The 26,753-nt window shown below is 40.5% G+C and overlaps 2 protein-coding genes and 1 non-coding gene across 5 annotated transcripts; all 3 read right to left on the bottom strand.

The window, feature by feature from the left end:
• Window positions 1-211: 211 nt before the first annotated feature.
• LOC128090695 (kinesin-like protein KIF20A) lies at window positions 212-20,187 on the bottom strand. Of its 3 annotated transcripts, none has more exons than XM_052703171.1 (19): window positions 20,122-20,187; window positions 19,728-19,819; window positions 19,247-19,321; window positions 16,878-16,997; window positions 16,234-16,372; window positions 15,954-16,138; window positions 12,776-12,866; window positions 12,125-12,319; window positions 11,931-12,042; window positions 10,195-10,266; window positions 9,485-9,631; window positions 8,678-8,843; window positions 7,675-7,845; window positions 7,060-7,199; window positions 5,012-5,177; window positions 4,131-4,248; window positions 3,984-4,051; window positions 2,251-2,370; window positions 212-1,091 (listed from the first exon to the last, which is right to left on the bottom strand). In XM_052703171.1, exons 1-19 carry the CDS (start codon window positions 20,171-20,173, stop codon window positions 819-821), a joined length of 2,502 nt encoding a protein of 833 aa, XP_052559131.1. In that variant the 5' UTR covers window positions 20,174-20,187; the 3' UTR covers window positions 212-818. The 3 variants fall into 3 exon arrangements, with proteins under 3 accessions (XP_052559131.1, XP_052559132.1, XP_052559130.1); XM_052703172.1 differs by having other exon boundaries at window positions 4,143-4,248; window positions 12,125-12,322; XM_052703170.1 differs by having other exon boundaries at window positions 12,125-12,322.
• A 1,475-nt stretch (window positions 20,188-21,662) lies between these two features.
• RPS20 (ribosomal protein S20) lies at window positions 21,663-24,584 on the bottom strand. The gene is made up of 4 exons (XM_052703216.1): window positions 24,444-24,584; window positions 22,715-22,814; window positions 22,129-22,202; window positions 21,663-21,889 (listed from the first exon to the last, which is right to left on the bottom strand). Exons 1-4 carry the CDS (start codon window positions 24,444-24,446, stop codon window positions 21,707-21,709), a joined length of 360 nt encoding a protein of 119 aa, XP_052559176.1. The 5' UTR covers window positions 24,447-24,584; the 3' UTR covers window positions 21,663-21,706.
• Window positions 22,276-22,342, bottom strand: LOC128091652 (small nucleolar RNA U54). The gene has a single exon (XR_008211496.1). It is a non-coding gene; the product is annotated as a small nucleolar RNA U54 (small nucleolar RNA).
• Window positions 24,585-26,753: the final 2,169 nt, after the last annotated feature.

The following is a 26,753-nucleotide window of genomic DNA, read 5'->3' on the forward strand; positions in this document are numbered from 1 at the left end:
GACTGAAATGGCTGCAAGAAAACTATTTTCAGATTTACCATGCTCCAGTCTTGCTGTTACATTGAGTTGGTAGATACAGATAAGTTAAAACCAGAGTTATGTTTCTTTAAAGTCAAGACCATCTTATGTCAATCACTATGGCAGTTCAACCTCAGTTTATGACAGTTGGCTTTACTGAATATAACCTTTATAAAATGAACAAAGCTTAATATAATAATTGAAAGTTTTATTCATAATACGTTTTTCAAAGTTTAATATATACACTTAGTGGAAATTTAAATGATATTAAAGCAAGTTAGCCGAAAAAATAGAGAGGAGATAGATAAGACCTCATTTTGTTTCTTTTATGAGATCTTATTTGGTCAGTTTAGTCCCAAAAGGGTAGTTCTCAGGTCAAAGTTACAGTACTTTTGAAGAAGCAAGCTATTTTAGCCACTTGTTATAAGCTATCTCATTTCTAGGAATCAATAACAAAAGAAAAATACTTCATTTATAAAGGTACAAGCAACAGATGAAGAATATTCCACTTTGTGTGAATCGCATACAAGTACAAGAGACCTTGATAGCAGTTACTTAAGAATTTAAGATGTATAAAATACACTGATTTCTAATATTGATCCAGCTCAAATAACATCCCCATATCAACCATAAAAGCAGACATTCGGGTCTGTACTTACATAACCCTAAACCTAATACAACTTAACTGACAAACGTTTAACATAATAATGAAGAGGGCATCTAAGAGTAGAAAAAAGCACCTACCAACAGTATGAGATTGATAAAGCAGTCCAGTAATTGCTAGTTTTGTTAATCAAATATTATTCCTTTGCTTTATGAGCAAATAACATGTGTTTTCTTGAGGTTGAAGCCTCTTCATGCTTCCCCCAGCCTCTGCCAAGAGGTGTGCCAGCAGTAGCTGCTACTGTGGATTTCAGGTTAGCCAACAAACCTCTCCTGGGTTTCTGCTGTTTTGAGTCCTCAATAGAGAAATGCTTTTTGCGTCCATCAAGTTCTTTTTGCAGGGAAGACACTGTTTCTTCGAGCTCAAGAGCACGTTTAGCCCAGTTCTGGAGACTATTCATTTCTTGATCCTGTGAGCATAAGGCTGCATTAGCTGTGGGAACGCTCTGAAGTCTTTTTCATACGAGTGACTTCCTATTTCAGACAGTTTTATTGTTTTTGGTAAACAACCCTATGATTACTATATCAAATGACTATTCAGCAGCCATTTCTTCTGGATTACTTTTACATAATTAAGAGAATGGCAAACTATTGGGCCAACAGATCTACTTAGGATCTGCCTGAATAAACTGACTCTAAAATGCTCAGCCACACCATGTGAACAATTTCACTTGTTCTAGGAACCAAATAAAGAAGTCTTTCCAGTATCCAGCTGCAAGCTTACTATTGAAACAAAACTGGTCAAATCAAAATTCATATCACAGTTACAAAGTCTGCTAACCAGAACTGAATAACTTTCTTCGAGTAAATAGAACACAGTCTTAAAGACATTCTCTAGACTTCATGATTAACAAGACCACAACTTCCTAAGTCTTCAAACCAATTAAGAAAAATGAAGTTGAATATAATTAATTTTCAAACTCAGACTTGGGACTTAAATGCAAGTTAATATTCACAGAGGAAAACAACACGGCAACCTTTTACATGGTTTCATTTGCAGTTTACAAATGAGGCATACATGCAAAGCATCAAGAAGTCAACTTTTCATATTTCACTTTGGCAGCCAGGTCAGGTGCCATCACCTTCATGAAGCTTTTGAAGTTTACCTGCCCAAAGCTACCAGCCAGCTCAGCCACCTCTGCAAGAGGGGTAGGACAGGTTTCAAGCCAAAACTCACAGGGTTTTGTTGCATTAACACTAGTGTACCAACAGCTCGCCTGTCTTCAGCAAAACACATCATGATTTGAGAGAATTCTGCAAGAGTTCCAAGTTGCATTTTATGTGCTTGGCAACAGGTTAGGACATCTTTAGGTCAGCAAGAATTATCAGCACCGTCAGTTTCCCTATTGACTAAGTCCATCACTTAATAATAAAGGAGTCTTATAAAACTCCTTTCCTCTCCTTTGTTATAACACCAGACACAAAGCCAAAGTGTGAAGTCTGAGGGCTGTAAGCTCAAAAACAATTACTAAAACTGAACATTGTTTTTACATGTGCAAACATGTAGAAACAACCAATAAACCTACAGAAACAAGTCATATTAGAGTTGTTTTGAGAAGACTGACAAACCTTAAGCATGATCGTATGCTTCAGCCTGCTGTTCTCTTCTGCCATTTTTCTGTAGCCTTCATTAGCTTCCAACAGTGTTTCATTTAATTTCTGTATTTTAAGCTTCAAAGATTTTATAAGCTGAAAATAGAACCCATACACACTCAAGTTTCAAGACACCATATTTCATATGAGCTTAGTTCATGACTAGAACTGGTACATACACTGAAAGCCTTTCTGCTTAATACTGAATAGGGCAAACTAAGATCAAAGCAACCAAGATGAAGACTGCTTCTTCCAAATCCTAATGTCCAAACTCATAATTTCTAGCAAGACACATGCCAGAGTATTCAAGGGCCATTGTGCTAAAGCCAATGGATTGCACAGACCTGGCAACCAAAGAACATCAGTATAGACTTCTAGAACAATCTGCTTCTTTTCCATAAGGGTAGTTAGAAGAATTCTCTCTCATCTCATATTCTGGAGTGCAGTTACAACAGAAAACCTCATTTTCTGATGCAAAGATAGATTTTACTATTGACAGATTGTTTTCAGAGGGGGAAAAAAAAAAACCTTCAAACCAGAAATATTATATGGATTTACATCAACACAGTTGTATGAAAAACTTCTAGATTGCTAAATAAAATTTGTTAAACACAGACCAAGGTGAGTGGGAGAGAAGAAAAGTAGTCAATCACTCACACATGCACAGATACTGTGAGCCAAAGCAGTGGAAGGGCACTAATCAAAGCAGCTGCTTCAATCTATGCTCACTCCAGTTATTGCCAGGCAGCATGGCAACTGAAAAGAATCAATACTGAATGCTCTTATCAAGCATTGAAACCAGATTTGCTTTCTGGCATCAAAATTTGAAACTGACATAGGAAATGGAAAATGCTGTAGAGCTATCAAGACCAGGAGTGGAAAATAAATGCCGGGGCCGTAAAACGAGACATTAAATTTGGTAAGGAAAAGTTATTTTTGGACTATACTTTTTCTATAGGAATGGATGTAAGTTCACTTTCCATTTACATGGTATATTAGAACCAGCTGGATCTGTTTCTCCAAATCCTACTCTTATTTGTTATTAGTGAAAGGAGCAACCCTCATCATTTCCCTCCCCTCCATCTTCTTTAAATATGGGAAACTAGCTAAAGCCTTGCAAAAAGGTCGTGTGATGTGTAGACTAGAAATATCTTTCTAAAAACAATATTGTTTTCCATAACACAGAATGAAGCCCACAACTTCACTGTCTATATGCTATTCAGAACTGGAAGGATCTTGTTTGTTTAAAGAGAGATCTCACTCATTACCTAAACTTAAATGGATGGTGGAATTTCATACTGGTTTAAGGCAGTATTTTGGCTCTAGGTCTAAACTGCCACCAGATTCTTCAGCTGCTCCTGTATGCATGAGAAGGCAGCATTTCCAAAATGAGAGCACTGAGGCCGTGGCAATTTTTACCATGCGTTCCAACATAAGTTCCCATCTTCCCCTCCTCCAACCTTACATTATGATTGCCACGTGACTCAGCATAGCAGTAGATACCTCTAACAAACTAAAGTCAGAACACAGCCAGTCTTTGGCATGAATCATCCACAATCAAATAATGGGTTCTTTTGTAAACTTGACACCCACTTGCAGGAATTTTCATGCTTTTTTTTCCCCTTACAGTGCAGTTCTTCAAGTACTGAAACCACGTCAAAGTTTAGGACTGCTAATCCCAGATTTGCTAAACAGTAAGCAAGAACTACCTCATCTTTCTCCATGCATTGTTTCTGCAGTCCTTCATTGGCTCTCTTCATCGTCTTGTCTGTAAGATCTACAGACAAAAGCAGTTTGATTTTCATACAGAAAACAAGAAGTAATTTGAATTACAAATAGCCAGGTTAGATTCCCACCTGGTTCCATACCATTTTCAGTAGTCAATATATGTGAATGTGGAATTCCCAGAGTCAACAGCCTTCCTGACTGTTCATGAAGTTGCCTTTCCAACTGCAATATTTTAGTCTCTCTATCCTGAAAAAAATAAGAGGACATGGCAGAATTTGTCTAAATTTCCACTCAACCCCATGCACTACACCCTGTCCTCTAATTATACTACATATGCACATGCAGTTTACAAATCATTTTGGGTGGAAGTTGTGATGACTGTGGCTGAGAAATTGCTGTTAAGGAATGTTGCACTGATCACAGGAGGAAGTTATTTACACAGGCTACTCGCTCAGTTCTGAGGATCTGCACACTCTTGATGCTGTGCAAAGGAATAGCAACTTACTGACACCAGCTACTGGGAAGTCCTAGGTGTGAACATATTCAGGTTAAGTGCTCTCCTGCATAAAATTTGTTTCTCATCATTGTTTCTTATCATGTAAGCTCCTTCTAGAACTTTGGACCAGAGACCATTATAAGTAAAATAGCTATCCTGTATTAAATTGCCCACCAGCCCTTTCAGACCAGCTTTTTACTCCACACCCTCCAATTCTAAGAATATTCACATAGCCAGACTATTGTGTACAATAGCCCTCAAGGTGTTGTAATCATTGCATTACAGAGATAAATACGACTTGGATTTAATTGAATCTTTGCACTCAAAGACTGGGAATTTTAGATATACACTATAGCTAGTGTTAGACAAAATCTCTGACCCTACAGTAAGAATTAGCAAGGCTGAACCACTACAGCTACTCTGAATGCTCAGTGTTAATGTACAATTCCTGAGCAATTCTGGAAAGTAGAATGTTAGCTCAGCACACAGTTTTTAGCAGTGGTCAAGTAATACCTCAACTTTCTCTTGTTCAGCTATAAATTCTTCTATGGGAACATAATGGTCTTCAATTTGTTCCATTGCACACATGTATGCATGCTTTTTAATGGCTTCTTTGTACATTTCAAATTTGCTCTCCAGTTTTTCTTCGTAACTGTCTTTCATATCTTCCAAGCGGTTGCTGAGAAGGAAACGTCAGTCTTATTTAATATACGAGCATTCCAGCTACTACAACTTGACAACACATAACCAAACACATTACCAGTTATTTACCTAATTATAGATAGTGAACATAAGAGATTAAGAAATATTTTTTATAAAGATAAAGAATAAAGATCCTACCAGATTTGCATCAAGGTACAATGCTTCAGCATACCAAAAAGCACGCTATAGGAGAATGTGCATTTAATCCCAGAACTCAGACCTGATGTGGTTATTCTGTGGTTATTCTCTTCAACATGTCAACAGAAGCATGCCTATTAAACACAGCCACAGATCTCAGCACAAACTATATTGCTCTTGTTCGAAGCTGAAAGCCATAATAGCAGCAGATCAAAAGTAAAAGCATCCGTGGTTCTTAAACGGTTGTACACTGTTGTACCTAAGCACTTGAACCAGGTGCATGAATCTCCAGTGACACTAAACTTTGTATTTCACAGCTAAAAAACTGGTAACTTAATACTAAGTATTAATATCCCATTTCAGTGGGAAGCAGGCACTCAGATGGAAATTGCTGCTGCAGAGGAATGCAGTGCTGCATCATCATGAGACACCTTTGTCAACTAACTTGTCCACACAAAAGTCACAAGCACTTTTTCTCACATATACAGACAACAGCTCCCTTTCTCCATACTCCTATTTTCCTCCTCTAAACTACAAGCAGTCAGAAACAAACGCTCAAGAGATATTATCCTTTATAAGATAAAAAAAAACCTCAATCTGAAATCAAACTGTTAAGGTCTGCTGATAGAGATGCACAAGTGCTTGTATCTATGTTACTCCTGGAAGTCTCTGCTGCTTCAATGTCTGCTAGAAGGTCAGATGTCCACATAATATTTTAAACTAGAAGATTTAGGTGATGACTTGGAAGATCTGAGAAACAGAAATCATAATTAAAAAATCCAGCAGCATGTAATGGTAGATATCATTACACCCAACTAGGCCTGATATTTGAAGCATTTTTCCAGGGAAGCTGGGCAGGAGGGGCAGAGGTCTGTCCTGGTTTGCTCTTTCATTAAAGATAAACGACAAATTCACTGTGCTTTGTTATTTCAAGTTACAGAAGGCATAAATTAGTCTTGCCACTATTTAAAAAACTGGCCCAGCAGAGACAGAACATCAGTTTAACAGATAAAAGGCATCACTAATAGTTTTGTGTGTTTGGCCAAAGGATCCCAATAATTTTAAAGACGTTAAAGGTGTTAAACAATAGAGCGTGCAGTTGGCAACTTAACTTTGAGTAAGTGTTTGTTAGTAACTCAAGCAGCAGGAAACTGATTTCAAGAAGAGAAGAGCAAAGAGGAAGTGAATTCAGCTTGAGCAATCTGGATACACTTGAAAAATTCCCCAACTAAGTAACAAATTACTGTGGCTGCCTGCATTATTAGGATACTAAAACAAGAAAACTTCATAATTCACCCAGGAGCAAGAAACCAGAAGGAAAGTTCAAAGAATTGCAATTCAAACCACCTGAAGCACATGCATATACATTAGCATACAATGACCAAGTGCCTGTTTGAGAGGGATCACGTGCCTTGAGTTCAAATAACAGTCTTCTGCATCTATTAAGTATGGATAACAAGACAGGACAACATTTGTAATTACAAATTAAATGAAGTTCAACAGAAAGCAACATTACCTTTTCATTGTACATAGGAAGAGGCTGATCTGTAAAACAGTTTAACTTCTTCCCTTTTCAACTGAAGGTTTGAAACCAGCCAGCCCTAACTTCTCAAAACAGCACAAACATGCGTATCTTACATACACACACACACATACATAAGTGTCTGTATTTATAAATGGGGCATTGTTTCAGTTTTAAATAGGACTGTAATATGACTTGCCTCCAGGCTTCCTCTGTTTCCAGCAGCTGTCGGAACATTGCTTCTGCCATCTCTCTACGTATGTTCACCTCCAGAAGGAGTTTACTCTGCCTTTCTGCAACTAGCTTCTCTTTCAAGTTCTCTGCAGTTTTCAAGAGATCCTAAATTTAACAAAATTCAGTTGAGAAAATAAGCTAGATGTGCATTTCAATATGCAGGCATTAACACAGACAGGACATTCACATAGGGCCTTCCTACATATATCTTTCCAGGGAGGCTGTACCAAGCATGAAACATCATCAAATTTGAATTTCTTCTACTGCTAAGCCAATCTCCTTCCATCTTAACTGTTTATGCTATCAAAATAAGATTATTGTGGGTATATTTTGGCATTCAAATATCAACTGGTAGTTTACTGCCATTAGATTGCATAGCTTTGTCCCTCAAATGCCACATCTCATCTTGTTGCCATTCTCAGAAGAACATGAACGGCTAAATAATGCCGTGTCTTAAAAAAACACAAAAGTTTACAGTTTCCATTTGATGCAGTTTCCAGTATACCTCTTACAGCACATTCCTAATATCAGAACTAATACCAGTGGCCTTGGGTACAATTTTCAGTAGATGTTCATCTACCTCATGACTCAGAATGGTGATGTCCACTTCCTCTTCTGCAGAGGTTTCATTACTGTCAGGAAAGTCATCCACAGATGTGTTCACATCAAAACGTACAATAGGTTTGCCATCACCTCCAACTAACTTTGGTGGAAAGTCACCTAAATTTTTTGGTAGGACAGCCTGGATAACCTGGAAAGCCCAGAGTTGAACACATTGATTTATCAATGCCATCAATACTGCAGATGTCAGAATAGCAGGAAGAAGTAGCAGAAATACATGGTTGTAATTACAGTATTTAACGATTACAAAAACATTAACAAAATTGCTCATGGCTTTTAGCAGACAAAAACATCAATACAAAAAGTAAAACTTCAGTACTGTAGCAAAGTGGAAATGGGAAAGATCTACTAGAAAACATAGTGGGAATGCATAGAAAGGTGTTTTCCTAACCCACTAAAATAACACAAAGCTTCAGTATATTTTCCTGAAAAGCTGATAAAAAGCTAAAGGCAAACACTGCAAAACATTTACTGCTTCCTGAAACATTCTACCCAGCAACTCATCATAGATAAGCAACCATAAGTACATATGTCACAGCACATTAGAAAACCTTGAGCCTCAGAACACACTCTTATTTTGTCATGAAAGTTGCAGCTAAAAATTACTCAAAAAAAAATCTCTGAGACATCCATGAGGAGTGGCCTGCAGCTCCTCATAAGGAGCTCTGTTTGCTGGTGACAGCAACAGGACCTTAAGAAACAGCATGAAAATCAGGGAAGGTCAAGCTTGGTGTTAGAAAAGCTTCTTTATCAGAAGACAGCGGGGCATTGAAGCAGGCTGCCCAGGGTAGTGGTTGTGGCACCAAGTTGCCAGAGTTCCAGGAGCATTTGGACAATGCTCTCAGTTTGATTTCTGGGTGCTCCTGTGTGGAACTGGGATTTGGACTCAATGGTCCTTATGGATCCCTTCTAACTGAGGATATTCTATGATTCTGGAGCAGGGAAATCAGGTGTGCTCTTACCTGTTTGGCTATAGCAGAAAATTTCATTACATGCAGTGTTTCATCATATGTATTAGCATGTTGATTGATATTTACAATCATGCAAGCTTTGCCTTTTCCACAAAAGAATGGCTGAAACAGGCGAGTCAATTTGCTCTCTCTGAATGGAATATAGCTTGGCTTCATCCTCATGGAAAAAAAGAATTATGAAATCATGAAACAAAATAAAATATGTGAAAAGGCCTGTGCAATACTGTAGCTTGGTTTAATTCTGTTTCTCTTTAAGGAAGCAGCTGAAGTATGATGCTTGGATTTGAGGCTAAACTATTTCACCTCAAAGAGCAAGATCTTTCCTAGAGCTAATAAGCACTCCAACAAGCCAAATTATTTAAAAGTAAGAGATGTAAAGTGTCAGCATCACTGTTCCTTAGTATTAGAAAACAGCTTTTGTCTTGTTTCAGCCTCTTTTTACAAGAGATCTGCCAATTGCCTAAAGAGTCCACCTGTATATCTTGGAGGTTGAGGAGTTAAGAACAAAACAGAAGCTCTGTACACAAAGTGTATGGCTCATATGCAAATGCTAAAGAAAAAGAATTGTAGTCTTGCTGCTAATTTGCTTTTTTTTCCTCCACTTAATTGCCTTTTTTCTCCATGCAGTTTTAAAGAAAGTGGTAATTTGAGGTACTTCAGTGATATCTGAAATAAAGGCATACAAGATTCTGGAAATTCACATTTTCCACTTATCACATGAATCCTTCATAGAAGCATAAAGAGATACTTAGGTTTTCAACCTAACACTCAGCATGTTGCTTACAACTTGTTACTTACTTTGGATTTTGATTCTGTTTCAGTGCTGCAATGCATTTTCCAAGGATATGAAGAGAATTATTTATATTTCCTGCTTCTTTTAGTCTGTCTCCAAAGGCTTGTGTCTTATTACACCTCTCTGACCCAGCTAGGTCACAGAAAGTCAACCTGAATGGAAGAACACATAAACAAGCATGTTTCTAAATAGCATGAAAACACAATTGTGTCTCTTTTTCCTTCAGATATCTCAAGTGTAAAAGTATGACTCATTTCAGCCTATCTAGATTACAGAGTGAGTTGTACTTATGTATCTCATCTGGAAGGCACTATGCAGAGTATTAAACACAACAGCACTGAACTATCTTTCCAGTGAATATAAAGATTCTTGAATGAGATTGCTGCTCTATTCAGCACGTTCAAAGAAATCTGCTTATAGGCTTCATTTAAAGCTGTGTAGGCATTCTTCCAATAAAGGTTCCTTCAGCTAAACTTTAGAGTAAGATACAGAGAAATATTTCTACTATTTCTACTCCTGTACCTATCAGATTTCCAGCCAGCTTTGTAAAACCAGGGCAGTTTGGATTTCCTTCTCAGCTCTCAGATGATTTTTTTTGTTTTTTAAACAAAAAAAAAAACAAAAACCAAGGACACACAGCAATTTGGCATGCTTACACCATATCAACTTTTCAAAAACACTTGCATTCTAGTAGTCAGCTGAAGAATTTACTTACTCAGAAACTCTAAGAATGTGTGGTTGATGTTCATCAGTTAGAATCAGTAGCCGGATTGAAAATATACTGTGACTGGAAAAGACAACATTTTAATAAACTAGAATTACAAGAATTAGGCAGACACTTAAGTAATATTTGTATGCTACAGAAAATTCTGTGCCAAAAACAACCCCCCTATAATTCATATCAGTTACCTTTGCAATGCATTCATCCAACAGCAAAAAGCAGCAATACGAGTTGTATTTTGTGGCTTTTCATTTCTTTCAATAAAAGGAAAGGGAATAACATCACATCAAACCTACAAGCTGTCTTGGAGAAAGAAGCAGCTAACTCCCTGAAGTTTACTGATCAGAAAATGAATGCTCACATAGCCACTTAGTCTACAAAAATGTAGACAGTATATGAACTCATTAAATTTGAAGCATTAACTTCTTAGAAAAAAATAGGTTGAGGAATAAGTTAATGTTCAAAAGTCCTGTAATTCTGCCTAGTTCTTAACATGCACAGTTATTCATCAAGTTTCAAAATTATTCCCTGTTTTTCAGAAAGGTTGGATTTCTAATAATTGAAAAGCTGTCGTTATTCTGTTTTAGACATCAAGCTACAAAAAACAGAATAATAGACCTCTTATGCGAAACTAAGAGAAAGTTCCACAACCTTATAAGCCCTGTCTCCCATTTTATCCAGTACATCAGGAAACACATACTGTAGAAGGCAAACTTCTCCAGGACAGATTTAAAGCAGTGCTTTACACCTCATCACCAACCCACAATTCAAGAGAAGTTTCTTAAAAAACAGCACAAACCTGAAGAACACACAGCACAGTTTGGGAACAAGCTAAGCGGAAGTCGGGGTATTCCCTGGAGCAAAAATAACAATATTCTAGGAACAAAAACTCTGCCAGACAAGCACACATTTCTCTGCTGCACTACTTCAATCTTGGCTGAAAGTCACATGGAAGTACCACTTGAAGTTTGAAGGAAGTTGTCTTTAATACAAAACAGTACAATTTTCTCCTCAAGGAAGAAGCAGGCTCAGTAGCGCTATGACTCTAGTAACTAAATATGCAGCATGCCCTTCTACAGTTAAAGAACAATTAAGAGAGCTTTAAAAACAAGTAGGAAGATAGTTTCTGTAGCAAGTATACCACTTGTTCCATATATTCTCCCTACTCAGTTAAACCAGATTCTCCCTGGCCCCTCTCCAGAGGGGCTAAGAGCTGTGTCTTAATTCTTAAGAGATCGAGTAAACTCAGCTACAAAAATGCAACGTAACAGAACCTAGATAATCTAGAAGCACCAAAAGGCACTGCAAGACTCATTCCTTCTCACATTTCCTACTGCCAGGCTCCAGCTTTCCAGGAATTATACTGCCAGTATGAAGAATTATGCAGCTTTTTCCTTTGAAGTCCTCACACAGCCATCCCAACTCAGAGGGGTTAACACTTGCCAAAGAGCACAGTACTGTTGGCACTCACAACAGATGTGATTTGATCATGTTGGCTGTCCAAAGGCACTGAATAGCAACCCAACTCCTGCTACTGTTACAGTTCTAGAGCCTCTCCACATTCATCCAAGCTGTCTTTCAGAATGTCATAACAGAACCAGAGCAATCAAGGAAAGTCTTAAGATATTATTGAATATCGGCTCATTTAATAGGCACTCTGAAGTTTTCACCTCCCTCCCCCTCCTCCTCTCCTTAAAAGACAGAGCATGCTTATAATTAGAGGAACAAACCTCCTGCTTGATTGCTCATTCATTCTAGTACAAGCAAAGCTTCGGTTCTTGTTTCCTATTTTTAGTATTTTGCAGCCTTCTTCAGTGCTCTGAATGTTAATCCACTTCAAGTCTGCAAAGAGAGACCTTTCACATATACTTTTGGTCAAAGACACCCCTTGAAACCGCCCCAGGTCACAAAATAGTATTGTTACCTTTAATATAAGAGTTTCCTCCTTGATCTTCACAAATTCTTAAGACTCTCCGCTTCTGATTTTTTAATGTAGATAATACACTCAGGAGGTCATACACATACTCGTTATAAATCTCACAAAAAGAAACCCACACAGATGCTTGTGTTCTTTGGTGTATATTGGTCTGATAGGCGTCACTTGGAACACAATTTCTCTCTGCTAACCAAAAAGGAAAACTAGGCTCAGTGGTCAAACAACAACACTGATAAACCTCTAATTTTAATGGTCTCTCACACCAAGGTAAGACACCAACACTTTTAAAATAAGGTGGCTTTCACATGTGTGTTTTACAATGAGATATGCAGTACAGGATAACTGATCGTACTTTAAGAACATTCACAGCAGCCACCTGTACCCAGAACGTGCACAGGATTTAAGCTGTCCTCCCTCTACTGCAAACTTCCAGCATTTTGTTCGTTTGCTGTGTAGTCTGAGATCTCCCTCTTCTCACAGAGGGCACAAAGCTACTCTGTCACTCCTCCTCCCAAGTTCAGCTATTTAAATTTGGTAAAGATATAACTAATACTAAGATTTTAAAAATCTACCTATAATTACTCACTCTACGTTACAGAATTTCTAACTATTTTTTTCTGAATCAATTTTCCACTTTACCTAGGGATGGCAGATTTCTTGAAGTACATTTGGAAGAAGTTGGCTCCATGTGACTCATATTTGCAACTGTACTTGAGATGCTTTCAGTCTCCTTGAGGAAATAAGAGATGGTTACATCCAAACAGATAATGAGACTAGCAGAAGTGAAACATGACAGTAATTCTAGTATTTAGGTTTTAAATATTGAAGTAAACTGTTAAACTTTACTCAAGCTGTAAATGAAATGTTCTAAAAATACTGGGCTGACAACCCAGAATGTCTTTATGAACTGCTGTTTAAGTCTGACCAATATTTCAGTCAACAAACCATATTGGAGAAGCAAGTCTCTTCAAGGGGCAGAGGGCAGGATATGTGGCAGAGGTCACTTAAAAACATAAATAAGCCAGACATGTATTATGTCTGTGGGTGTTTGAGCCAAACTTACTCAAAGACCTCGCACAAGAGATCTTCATAAAGGACTCAAAGATCTGATAAACAACAGCCTTTAACTACGTTAAAAGGCCATTAAAAAAAAAAGATTCTGTATAGATATCAATGTAGCTTGAGTATACACCCTTGCTGAATTTCTTCACATCAACAAAGTCATTTAAAAACCTAAGGTTTATCAAGACATAGGCATCAAATTACCTCAGGACAACAGGCGAAACAAAGTAGCAGTCCCTACTACTTAGAAATTCCTGTATCTTTAGGTATTAGCTTCCTTCCTGCCCTCCATCCTTTCCCCCATATCTTAAACACCAGTAGACCACTCACACTGACTTCCCAAAATCCAGTCTTGATAGAGGTTCACCTTACTGTAGTAGAGGGGAACAGATGCACAAAAGCAATGCAGTGTTCTAGCTATCAGAATCCAGGGGTAAGTTTATTATGGAATGCCTACTGATGCCTATGTAACTCACTTGGTATATTTAACATAGAATACCTGCAGACAAGTAGGATCTTGCACTTTAAACATAAATATTTAATGCTATTTTGTTCCCACTTATTTTAGTTAATTCTGCATTGTCAGTGTGCTTACGTTGCTTCTTGAGTAATTACAAGAAGGGAGGCTAATCATTTTCAGTTTATCAAGCACAAAGTAAAATTCTATAGCAGGATATGGGATTTAGCTGTGTGATACATGCATGTCAAAAACAGAATGTAAAAAAGCAATATTTGTGGATATGATGTTGAATAAGTTTTCATAAAGAGATTTCAACAAAATTAAGTGTATTACACACTGTATTATATATTATTCTTCAGATCATAAGACTACAGAAAAGAAAGTGAAGACTACCTTAAAACAAGCAGGAACATGGACTGATAGTGCTTGCTTATGACAGAAGTTAATACTTAGTAGTGAGTAAGAGGACAGGTGGGAATGGAAGTGCAAGTAAAGCAGCTTTTAATCCAATAAAAAGCAATATTTAATCCGGTGGAAAAGAAAAACAAGTAAAGGGAAGCAAAGAGGGTCAGAAGTATGCCAAGCGTGTTTTTGCACCAATATTGTGTAACGAACATAAAGAGGAGAACATTAAATACAAGTGTATTACAGTAATTCAGAGCAGTTTCAACAGAGAACGAAAGCAACAGCAGATTCTTTCTGCATGACATGTAAACTGAGCCTGGGAAAAAAGCCTACCGAAATCCATGTAAACCAAAACCAAGCTCACCAAACCATATCTGCCCTCAGATTACAAGCTTGAGTGAGCATTCAAACAGCTATGCTATTCACAAGCTACCAAGCAGCATGCCTTCAGCAGGGGGACAGCTGAGCTATCAGCGCAGACGTATCACAACACATACACGAGTTCTTGTCATGCATTATTGTCTAGATGCATTTTTACCTTTCTTTCTTGATGGTGGAGTCTTGCTTGCTTTTCACTGTAGTACATCAGCATCTAGATCATTTACTGTAACTAAACTATTAGCAAAGTCAGAAGGTGATTTAACAGAAAGGAATGTTTGTGAAGTATCAAGTTCTCTTTCAAACACAGTATTTGACCTCCTGTTCTAGACCTCGAGTTCCTGCTTGTTCCTTCTGGCAAGCATGTAGATTCCATAAAGATGTTCAGAATATTTACCCACTATCCTCCTGATATTGTCAATTTTTCTCACCCCCTACAAAAACGCATAAACATACTCATAGAATATGAGTGAATTTAAGACTCCTGAAATAAATACGTATTCTCCAGCATCTTTTAGGTTTTTCATCTGAGGTCTTATCTCAAAAGTTAACTAGACTGCCTCAAGTTCAGTTTGCAGGATTTAATCTAAACAGTAAACTTTAGAGTGGAATTTTACATACGAATGTGAGTCACAGAAGGATATTCTTTCAGACATAACTGGAGTTACAAGGATGTTGGTATTAACGACCACTGAAAAAAGAAAACCCAGGCAATTGTTACTTCTATACTTCTCAGAATTCATTCAGACTTGCTTTGAATCATAATCAGCAGAAATGACTGAATTCTGGCATTAAATACATGGAATTATACTGGACATTAGAAAAAAATAACACAGACATCCTGTGAAAACTGGTGATTGGAATAAGGAGTAAAGAACAACCAAATACACCAAGCTGCCCATTTTTCAGGTGACAGATGTTTCTTATTCTGCAAATAATAGAATACACTCACTACAGCTGCCATAATAGAGACTTCTCTGTCCTGCCTACAGGCTTGGTGCTGGTACTTGTAGTCTGCAGGTGTGACCAAGAAGATCCACTTTGCAACAAGGTTTTAGACAGGTCAGATCATAGAATCTGAGAATGGCTTGGGTTGGAAAGGACCACAGTAAACCATCTAGTTTCAATCCTTCCCGCTACGTGTGGGGTCACCAACGAGTAGACCAGGCTGCCCAGAGCCACATCCAGCCTGGCCTGGCCTCAGATATCTCAGAGACTTTCCAAGGGCCAGTGCCACCAGTGCCACCAGTGTCACAACCGCTCCTCTATGGAAATCCAGGCTCTGCAACAGTTTTTGTGTTGAACTATGTGCTGCTGCCCTCTGTGGAAAGTTCTTCCAGTTTACCCTCAGTCCTGAACACAGCCAGTTGCCTTACTGCTCCAGAGCTGACAAAGAATCCGTGCTGTAAATTAAGATAAATCTAAAGACCCAACAGTAAATGATTTACAAGACTCTTCTATTATGAATTTTTTAAACTCCATTCAGTAATTAGGAATTATATAGTCACTGACCTCTTTCAGTGATGCCAGAAGAGTGGCTTTTATGATTTCTTCTTGCTTAACTTGCGCCTCTTCTAATTTCTTAACATCATTACTCAAATATGGTTTAAAATTCATCTTCAGATACTGTCTGCCTCTTATGTAGTTAAAAATCATGTCAAGTGAGCGAGGTAAAATACCCAAGTCCTTTGAAGTTCCTTAAAATAAGTAAAGAAAACTTAGGTATTTGTACAAGCTTCTCTTGGAGTCCTGACTTGGTTGTTAGAGTTGCTTTTTGATATGTAAGGAATACCTTGGATAGTGTATGTCTTGCCTGCATTTGTAACGCCGTAAGTAAATACCAGCCCATTTACTCCATTAACATATGCTCTCACAATCTCTTTTGTTGAGCCTTCAAAAAATTCACTTTGAGTAGTTTCTGGCCCAAAGACCTTGGAGAAGGGGGGGGGGGGGGGGAAAAAAAAAGCAATAAACACAAAGAAGTTCAACATAACACAGTACAATGGCAGCAACTGGAAGATAACAGATTAGTTTTCTGCCTTGCCTAAAAATGAATTCAGCATTTTCTATTGGGATGTTACAAGATGCCTTCTTAGTCCTAAGAGGTACTCAAACCTGCACTTAGTTATTTTTTAATGTTTTCTTACTTCTAGAATTATCTGCTCAGAATACTACTCATTAAGTATGTGTACTCCAGTGGACACTTTCAACAGCTCTGCTAGCAGTGAACAACTCCTTCCTGCTCTGTACCAAATGCAATTGACTGCTGCAAATCAGCAGTTACAATGGTCTAAATGTAAGCCATTTGCTTTTCTAAGGAAAAAGTATCATGTGTAATTCAAAGAAGAAAAATCAAACTATACAATATCATAGAAAGCCTTCAATTGAAAAATAACAACTAACTATATAACTAAACTTAAGAAAAAGCCCGCTTACCTGAGAAAAGGTGAATTTATGTACAGAGTGACCAATTCCTCTTTCACAGTTTTTCATTACAGGAGATTCTTTGGGTGCATGAAGAATTACTGTCTGGGGATCTTCAATAGTTACACAACCCTTGAAAACAAGAAAAGATGAATCAAAACATCCCACAAAATTGTTCATGTAAAGCCTATCTGGAGAGAAAAAAAGATCTATGAAAACTTGCAAAGTTAACAGATGATAGTCTCTTGAGGTATGTAACAACTACATACAAGCAGATATTTGCTTCACACGAAAGCCAGAACATAAGTAAAATTAAGGTAATTGCCTGGAGTCTTCTAAGAGGTTTAAGTTTTTACTTGGATTCCTTCTAGCAGTTTCTTTCTACTTCCCTGACTCTTTCTTCTCACTCCCCCCTTTCTTCCCTTCTACCTTCCTCCAACGTCTCTCTTCTCTTGCCCCTTTTCTCCTTTCTTCTCCCACTCTTCCTTCTTTTTCTGTTTTTCTCCCTCTTCCCCCTCCACATTCTTTTCTTCTTCCCCTTTCTCATTCTCTCCCTTCTCCTTTCCTTTCTCTCTCCTCCTCTCTTTTCCTCTCATCTCCACCACGCCTTTTCCTTTCCACCCACAACTCATCTTTTTCAAACCCTGGTATCTCATAATTGGAACTTGCAACACTTTGTACAGCTATGGAAACAAAGATACACAGAAATGTACCATTTTCCCCCTCTTAAATCATTTTTAGTGTGAAAAAAGCTACAAATAGCACACATTAAGTAAATTTGCAACACATAATTTGACTGATAGACAATGTTATTAGTAGTGAAGGAACCTGAATTAGTTTCAGATCTGATTTGATTGCATTTTCTCAACTGAGTAAAGGTAAGATACAATTATCTAGTTAAGTGGGTGCTGGCTAAATATAAATGCAATATCATAGGAAAATTGATTTTACACCCAACCATCAATATAGCTTGCCAGCGTTTTGAAGTATCAGCAGTAAGGATTATCGGTTGTAGCTAAACCTGGAATCTGTGTTCAGAGGTTGGCCATACAAATAATACACATGTAGCACACACCTAGGCCACACTGCTTGCTTTTCCTAAGAGCCTCAGTCAACAACTGTTTGTCAACTAGCTTAGCCATGCTAAGTGGCGTGGTACTGAATTCAGACCAGTTACTTATTGCACAAGGCTCTGACCTCCTATACTCTCTAACACCCTCTTCACATTGCCAGGATCAGGAATGCAGGCCAGGCATACTAAATCCCTTCACAAACTACACTACTGGTGTAGGAGGAATTCTACACTGGCAGCACATCCATCAGCTGCCTCCAGGGTCATAGAAGCTTGTGAGTAGAAGCCCTAAAGTAGTTGGATCTGCAGAACTGAAATCCAGCTGGTACCATGCCACTCATTATTTCCCCCAGCCAGCCTTACAGCTTTTAATTTTTTTTTCAGCATTTACTTTCTTTCCTCACTGCATGTAAGAGCATACAAGTAATTTCATTTATGGTCAAGTATTCTGAATTTTCCCATTCCAAAGAGGAATAAGAGACAACCTGTAAGATAGTTAGATTTTGTAAATCAGTGTAACGCTATAGCCAGCTCAGATTGCTGAATGATGCCAGACTGGAAAAAACCATGGCAATGCATACTAGCCAAAAAAGAACTGCTTTTCCTACTGAAAACTTTCAACTCCAACAGATTCAACACTAGAACACACAATAATAAAATAAAATAACATATCTTAAGAAGTAAAGAAGAACAAATATTAAATCCTTCTTAGAGAGGCCAGGAACAAGAGGTCTAACTGAAACTCACAGGGCCTTGCAAAAATCAGGACTGACAGATAGGACTGCAGAGACCTCATCCTCCAGGAACAGCTTAACAAATTATTTGCATCAGTGTTAACAATAAAGGGCTGGAGAAAGAGCAATATTCCTGTGTGGTTGCATGTGCACGCAGATGCGTAAAACACCACAGCGTCTAAGAATGACAGAATAAGTTTTAAAAGTTAATGAGAAGAGCAGCAAGTCAAGCAGGACCAGGGATTTCGGGCATTCTCAAGTGGCTCAAGGGTCAAATACCTGCATTATTCGTAGAGATGTTTGATAGCTTTCTTTAAACTTCTTTGCTTCATGAGCCATGGGCAGATATAAGAGTGACAACTACTTTGAAATAACATACCACTGCAGTTTCACTGAGCTACAGGTGTGCATGTCTGTACTGTGCACATTAGAAAAAACGGTGATAGTCACATTCACACAAGCACCCACTAATAGTATTTGAAATAGCTACAGGACTCATAAAAACAAAAAGACCCAGCTTACAATAGTAGGTATTCTCTGGCAGAGGATAAAAGCTTATTAATTCTACAACCAACCTGAGTTTCATGGTTTTCCAGTTCTGCTACAGAAAAGGGTCTCACCCTCAAGAAAACTTTCAAAGGTTGATAGGCCTATTGACAAAAAAAAGACGTGTTGTTACAGCGGCCACTTCTCCAACAGAACACCCCCCAGGTGATATCGTAATACATCTCTGATGCACTATTTGCTGTTCTTAATGCCTCGCTCTCTGCCTGTGAAGGTCAGAGCTGTCATTCACTTCTTGACATCCTCATGCCCTAAATCTGTGTTTGTTTGGGTTTTTATGATGCCAGCACCGGGGCTTTTCAAAGAGCGTGATACGGGAGGTGTAAACTGCACTGCTTCCACCTTCTGGCTTCCCTCAGAATTGAATTCGAGCTTTAGTTTCTAATTGCTGCTCCGCAGCTGTGCACTTCCACTTCGCAGGGAGCACGGCAAGCCAACGGGCTGACCCTCTTCGCCAGACAACTGCAGACTCCTAGGTGAGGATTTACCCACCAGGTCCAGGAAGGAATCCGACTCCGACGCGTCGGATAGCTCCGCAGAGACGCGGCTTTTCCCCTCATCATCCATTGCTCCGCGCGAAGGCACTCGCAAGACAAAAAAAGCACACCGTTCTCTCACAGAGCAAGTGAAAGCACACAGAAACAAAAACAAAGAGCACGGCAGCCGCTTCGTAAGAAAATAAGGTCCTCAAAGTAAGACAGCGCGACAGAAGCTTAAGAAACAAGCGGCACTTGGGCTGCGTTTAGAAACCTCCCAGTGGGAGCACGCTAACTGCTCCAGCTGGGCATCGCCCTCACCCACCGGCACAGCCCGCGCCCACCTCCGTACCGCCCCGCCCGCCCCGAGCCCTGCCCAGCAGCGCCCAGCAGCCTCCAACCGCCGCTACCTCGCCGCGCGGGAACCTGCCGGACACCTCGCACAGGCGGCGCAGGGAGCATTTTGGGCGGGGGGAAAGCGGGCGCTGATTGGCCGACGGGAAGGGGGCTGGGCTGACGCGGCTCGGCGTCGCTCCCTCCGGCCGGCAGGGGGCGCTGTCGCACAGCGTAAGACTTGCATCCGCGCTGCCGCCGTCGGAGGGGCCGCTGCTGGGCGGGATGTGGCGGGCTTTATCGGGACGAGGAGAGAGCTGCGGGCTGAGCGACAGAAGGGCGGGCTGCCGGAGAGGTACGGCTATGTAAATATTTCTATCAAAAGTTATACAAAGTTACTGTGGCTGCTGTTTAACTGTTTAATACCACGAGGTATGCTTGTGAGGCATTAGAAAAGCAATCAGGAAGGCAAAGGAGAGTCACAGCCCTCTAACTCCCTCGGAGAGCCCTAGGTCAGAAAGGCACTGCGCTAAGCAGGAAGGTGATGGGTGAGAGCGAACAGCTGATGACATGCAAAGGCCAACCAGCCCCACGTAGGCCCCTGCTGTTGTCTGCCCCAGCTCCCCCCCTCTGCTCTACCAGTGCCATCACAGTCCTTGCCGTGCTTCTCAATGCACTCTAACAACATGCACCTGATTCTAAAAGATTAAAAATATGCCAGGAAGCTCATTGTTCACATCTTACCAGAAGCTTATCTTTAGATACCTTTTTTTTCCCTACTTTGTTGAGAGCACAGCTATTCCTACCAGCTTCTCAGCAGAAGCAGTTGTGTAGCCATCCACAAATGCAACAAGGTTTCTCACCTCTCCTACAGCTCTTCGGATTGTTAAAATGAATCTACAGTGGCTCATCACAGAATCATAGCAGTTGGGAGGGACATCTATATGAGTCATCAAGTCCAACCCCTGCTAAAGCAGCTCCCTACAGCAGCCCACACAGAAAGCATCCAGGCAGCTCTTGAATACCCCCAGGGGAGTCTCCACCACCTCTGTGGGCTGCTTCTTTCAGTGCTCCTTGCATCCTCACAGGAAAGGTTTTTCTCATGTTAGTATGGACTTTCCCATAGATAGATCCTTCTAAAGCCTGAAATTTAATGTCACTGGGATGAGCGTGCAGATGAGGGACTCCTAAATCCCTTTTTAAAGGTGGCTCAAGATTTCACCCCAGTTTATTTCTCAGTGAAGGCAATGAAATATCAGACTCCACACAAACATATGCCCTTGTTTCTGCTTTTTTAACTGAAGCTAACTCAATGCATGGAGAAGCCAGAACAGCATCAACTTAAATGCATGAGAACTAATAGTAATCTTATTAACTCAGATAGCCCCGAGTTAGATTTTTCCATAAAGGATTCATGTGCAAAATGTCCATAGAGTCACCAATCTAACCAAACTATGATGCCCAAGTTCCACCTTCTCATTTACAATTCATGTGTTCTTCCTGAAAAATAACATCAGGAAAATGTGATCTTCCCAGATAGCATTTTGGTTATGTCCTTATTCAGGTAAATCAGAGAAATACCACAGACTCATGGCACAAATATAGAAACAGAGAGCAATGAAAACTTGTAAGCCAGCTTTATTGGAAGTAGATAACTATGATTTAGGCATCAGCAATTGTAACTTCAACTTCTACACCTGGCTCAATGCTGATGGAAGTGATCTGCTTCACAATCTCAGAAGGGCTGTGCAAGTCAATGAGTCGTTTATGGATACGCATTTGGAAACGATCCCAGGTCTTGGAGCCTTCACCACAAGGTGTCTTCCTGGTAGTGATTCGCAGAATCTGAAGCAAAACCATAAACACAGGGTATCAAGCTGATGTACACAAGAAGCCCTTTCTACCTTCTGCATTTGTCACACAACAGTTATCAAAGCATCAAAGAACCAAGGTATGCTATTATCTAACACAACCCTCAATTTAGTAGCACTGCTTCATATCTCAACTTTTATTTAAAAAAAAAAAAAGACATTTTAGGTGCTTATTTACAGAAATACAACATGGTTTCAATTAAGTTTAAATACCTTGGTAGGCATGCGCACAGGTCCTTTCACTTTCAGGTTTTTCTCCTTAGCGCCTCTGATCAAGTCAGCACAGACTGAAAACACAGAATGCTTTTAAGGCTTGTGGATCTTTCGTTTGTTGTTTTGAACAAAGACTTTTAAAAGACACGTTGGCTCAGAATAGCGTATAAAATGATCACTGCAATTCAGGTTTAGGAGTTTATCCTCATAGCCAACTACATCAAAATCAAATGACTTACCCCACAGTAAGATAGCAAAAAATCACAACAGAAGGTTATTACCATTTAACCCTTATCTGAGCCACAAGCAACCCAAATGTCAGGCAACAAGCACTGCTTCTACATTCATAATACGTGATTAAAATGTTGCCAACATCAGTTCCTAAATGAGATCTATTAATGCCTTACTGAACACTGAACTTCTAACTGACCACTTAGTAACAAGTATGACAGAGTATCAATCAAGAAACCAATAGCTTTCAGTTCTCAGACATTCCAACAGTAACATCTAAAACCCCCAGACAAACAGAGGGACAGAAGCTCTGTCTTACTACTACTCTAGTTTAAAAAAAAAAAGTGTCACTCACCCTTCTCAAGTGATTTTACATTGCGACTGGTCAAAGTAATTCTAATGCGATGAATTGCTACCTCTTGCTCCACAGGTGCCTTGCCAGTATCTTTAAATGCCTAAAATGTGAAAGTTAGATATCAAACACGACTATCAACACCAACTAACACTACTGAAAACAAGCTTGTGCAATGTAAAGAACAATTTGGCTTTGGGACTATATTATTTGCATGACGTGATCAGGCAGGTACAATGGCATGGTCCAGACAGTGGGAATAAAGGATGATCAGAGAGGTGTGTGAAGCGCTGTGAAAAGTAACTGCTTTGCAGGGTAGAAAGCTTTGAGAACAGCTCTGCCTGATTTGCCTACATATAAAGCAGCCTGTCCAGGCACTGATCATGCCTGATTCTCCTCCTTCCCTACTAACTTGCCCTGGTGAGACCACATCTGGAATACTCTGTCAAGCTGTGGGCTCTTCAGTTCAAGAAATGCAGGGAGCTACCAGAGAGACCAGTGGGAGGCTACAAAGATGATTAGAAGCCTGAAGCACCTCCCTTATGAGGAAAGGCTCAGAGACCTCAGGCTGTTCATCCCGGGGAAGACTGAGAGGGGATCTCATCACTGTTTATGAATATCTGAAGTGCAGGAACCAAATTGATGGGGGCGAGATGACTCCGTGGCAGTATGCAGCAACAGAACAAGGTGCTATGGTCAAAAACTGGAACACAAAGTTTCATACAAACACGAGGGAGAACTTTGTTACCGTGAGAGTAATTAAGCACCAGAACAGGCTGCCCAGTGAGGTTGTGGAGCTCCTTCTCTGGAGATACTCAGAACTCACCCGGACACCTTCCTGTGTGACCTACTCCAGGAAACTTGCTTTACAGCTTTGCCATACTTATGTTCTTTATTATGAGAATGGTGAGGTGCTGGAACAGGCTGCCCAGAGAGGTTGTGGATGCCCCATCCCTGGACATGTTCAAGGCCAGATTGGATGAGGCCTTGGGCAGCCTGGTCTAGTATTAAATGTGGAAGTTGGTGACCCTGCCTGTGACAGGAGTTGCAATTCATGATCCTTGAGGTCCCTTCCAACCCTGGCCATTCTGTGATTCTGTGTGATTACAGAGCGCCGGGCCAGATGGTCTCCAGAGGTCTCTTCTAAGCCCTGCGTGATTCTGCGATTGTTCTTGTATCCAAAACCCGTGAAATTCTACCACCCTAACAGCCCCCGCATAAATCCAGCAGCAAAGATATCAGCTAAATGGGTGGAACACTGAGCAAACAGACCAGAAAGACTGACTGCACCACTTCAGGCACTGATCTGAAGAGCTTCGCGTAATTAAATGCTTGGGGAAAAAAAAACTGTATTAAAGCGGACAGATCGAACCGATAAAAGAACGGGAAAACACACAGTAAAGAAGCATTTTCAGATAAACGTTAGAAGCACGGCGTTTCTCCGACCGAGCAGCTGACACGTGCCCTATTAGCTGACCACGCTGCTCGCTTAAGAACGCACACGAAGGGCAGGCGCAGAGCCCAAGCTCACCCCACGGCGGCCTGCTCAGGGCCGGATGCGTACGGCCGCACCACAGCGCTCCGCGGGCACACGCGGCACCGCCCCGCCCCAGCGCCGCGCTTCGGGCCCGGACCCAGGCCGAGCCGGCGGCACGCGGCTGGCCGGACCCGGCGGCAACCACGCGGCGCCGCCCCCCACCCGCTCCCCCCGATCCGTCGCCCCCCGCCTCACCATGGCGGCAGCGGGGCCTTCCTGGCCGACTTATTCCCGGGCGAGGCGCGACGCGGGGCCCAGCGAACAGCGGTGAGCCAGGAGGAGGCGGCGAGAGGAAGGCGCTGCGGCGGCCGGCGGCTTATATAAGGCGGGCGGCACCGCCTCCATCCGGGCGCCGCGGGACCTTTCACCTCGGGGCCGGCGCCCGGAAATGGCGGCTGTGGGCGTGCGGTTCTGCCGCGCTCCATGGCCGGTGGGGCGGGTGAGGGAGCATTCGTAGCCCGTCCTGGAGTCTGTTTGGTAGTGCTGCCGGAGTTGCGGCGCGGGAATCTGGAGCATAGTGAAGGAAGAACGCTGGTTCCGTTCGTTCCTGGGCTTAGGGACTTGAATTCGTTTTGTTTATTGGAGTCTCCGCGTTCTGCGCTGTCTGCCTTCTCTCGAGAGCGCTCGTTATGGCCGAAGATAGCAGCCAACAAAGCGAGCCTTTTGCTGCTGCTGCCCGCACGGCTGGTCATGCTCTTCTGTAATCATTGTGGTTGTTGAAGAAAGCTTGACCCGAACTTAGTTTCACCTGGCACCCTGCCCTTCTGCGTATCTGTTTTCCCTGATCAAATATTTCACGGCTCTTCACGTGGTCTGAGTCATGTGATTTAGATAACTTTTGTATGCCAATGTCGCATTGTGATGCTCAGTTGTGGGCTTGTTGTGCAGTCACAGCACCTGTAGTTGTGCTTCATAGTCTCTCACTAATGTATCAGTTTTCAACTCGATGTGCCATTCTGATAAAGCAGTTTCAATAAATATGAGTAATGAGTACAGAAGCCATTGTCCTGTTACAGCTCCCTAGAGGGCTGCTGTGTCCTTTGCCAAGTGAGATCCCTAATTCAAAAATCTGATTTGATAGCAGTCCAATTTCTCTTCTTCTCTGCAGCAAAAGCAGCTTTTGTTTCTGGTTGTTTGTTTCCCAATTCCTTCAACAACTACATTAACAATTTTGAGCTCAATTATGCATAAGGATAATATTAGAAACAAGAAATTGGTTATGATTTTTAATTTCACTTTAGCCCTTGATGGATTACAAGAGGATCCTCAAAAGCTTTCTGTCTTCTCTGTTCCTTGTGAACTTAGGAAGGGGGTATGGCTGTTTATGAGGCTGGATAGTGATAGGATAAGGGGAAATGATTTTAAACTAAGACAGGAGATTGAGGTTAGATACAAGGAGGAAGTTTTTCACCCACAGGGTGGTGAGACACTGGAACAGGTTGCCCAAGGAGGTTGTGGATGCCCCTTCCGTGGAGCGGTGGTTGGTGACCCTGCACATAGCAGGAGGGTTGAAACTTGATGATCATTGTGGTCCTTTTCAACTCAGGCCATTCTATGAAAGACTCCACTCCATTATCAGCTATTCCAATTTTCTGAGGAAGTTTTCCATCCTACAAGCGTTCTATATTTGTCATTAAGTGCATAACCACACACTGACCGTGCTGAAACACTTAATTTTCCAGTAGTTCAAATGGTTCTCAATCAGCTGTCTTGCTATGCTATTTAATTGTAGCTTTGATGAATGTTAGTACTGAACTTTATTTCGTGATAAGCTGATAAAATATTAAATAGCTTAGAGCCAAGAACCAGTTCTAGTGGGATTCAATTAGAAAGACATCTGACCAATTCCTCACTGACGACACAGACCTGTAACCTTGGTTTTTATTTACTTGCAACATGCTATCTATGTAAAATTATGTCACTTTTTTGCTGTTATACTGAATAAATCCATGTAGACATACCAATGCTGTTCCTGTTGCCTACCAGATATATGCTCTAATCACATGAGCAATACAGTCAATTTGAAATTTAATTTGAGCTGTACAATTTAAATAAAACTTTGTCATTTCTTTTTGTTTCTATACCAAGGATTCCTTTTATTTAGTTTGGTTTTGTTTTGTTTTTCTCCTGGGAGTACTGCAAGGTACTGATTTTATTCCTTTCTTATGCTTTTACATATATATATATATATATATGTATATATATATATGTATTGGCACAGCCTCAGCTTTCTGTTAGACTTTTTTTCTCGAGCTTCCCCAGATTTCTCAAAGCTTATGGAAAATCCACATTAACAGCACACAAGTCTCCTTTGCCAGCTCTTAAAACTCTTGGATGCGAGCTATCTGGAGCTGCTGATTTAAAAAACATCTTCCTTTAGTTCCTATGTTTAAGGCTTTCCTTAGTTATTGTTAGAACTTTGTGACATTTGCTGTTTCTCTCCAAAAAAAAAAAAAAAAAAAAAAACCAACAACAAAACAACACACACACACCCCAAAATAACCA

This window comes from Tympanuchus pallidicinctus, unplaced genomic scaffold (assembly GCF_026119805.1).
Source record: "Tympanuchus pallidicinctus isolate F22 unplaced genomic scaffold, pur_lepc_1.0 scaffold5, whole genome shotgun sequence".
NCBI classification, from domain to species: domain Eukaryota; kingdom Metazoa; phylum Chordata; class Aves; order Galliformes; family Phasianidae; genus Tympanuchus; species Tympanuchus pallidicinctus.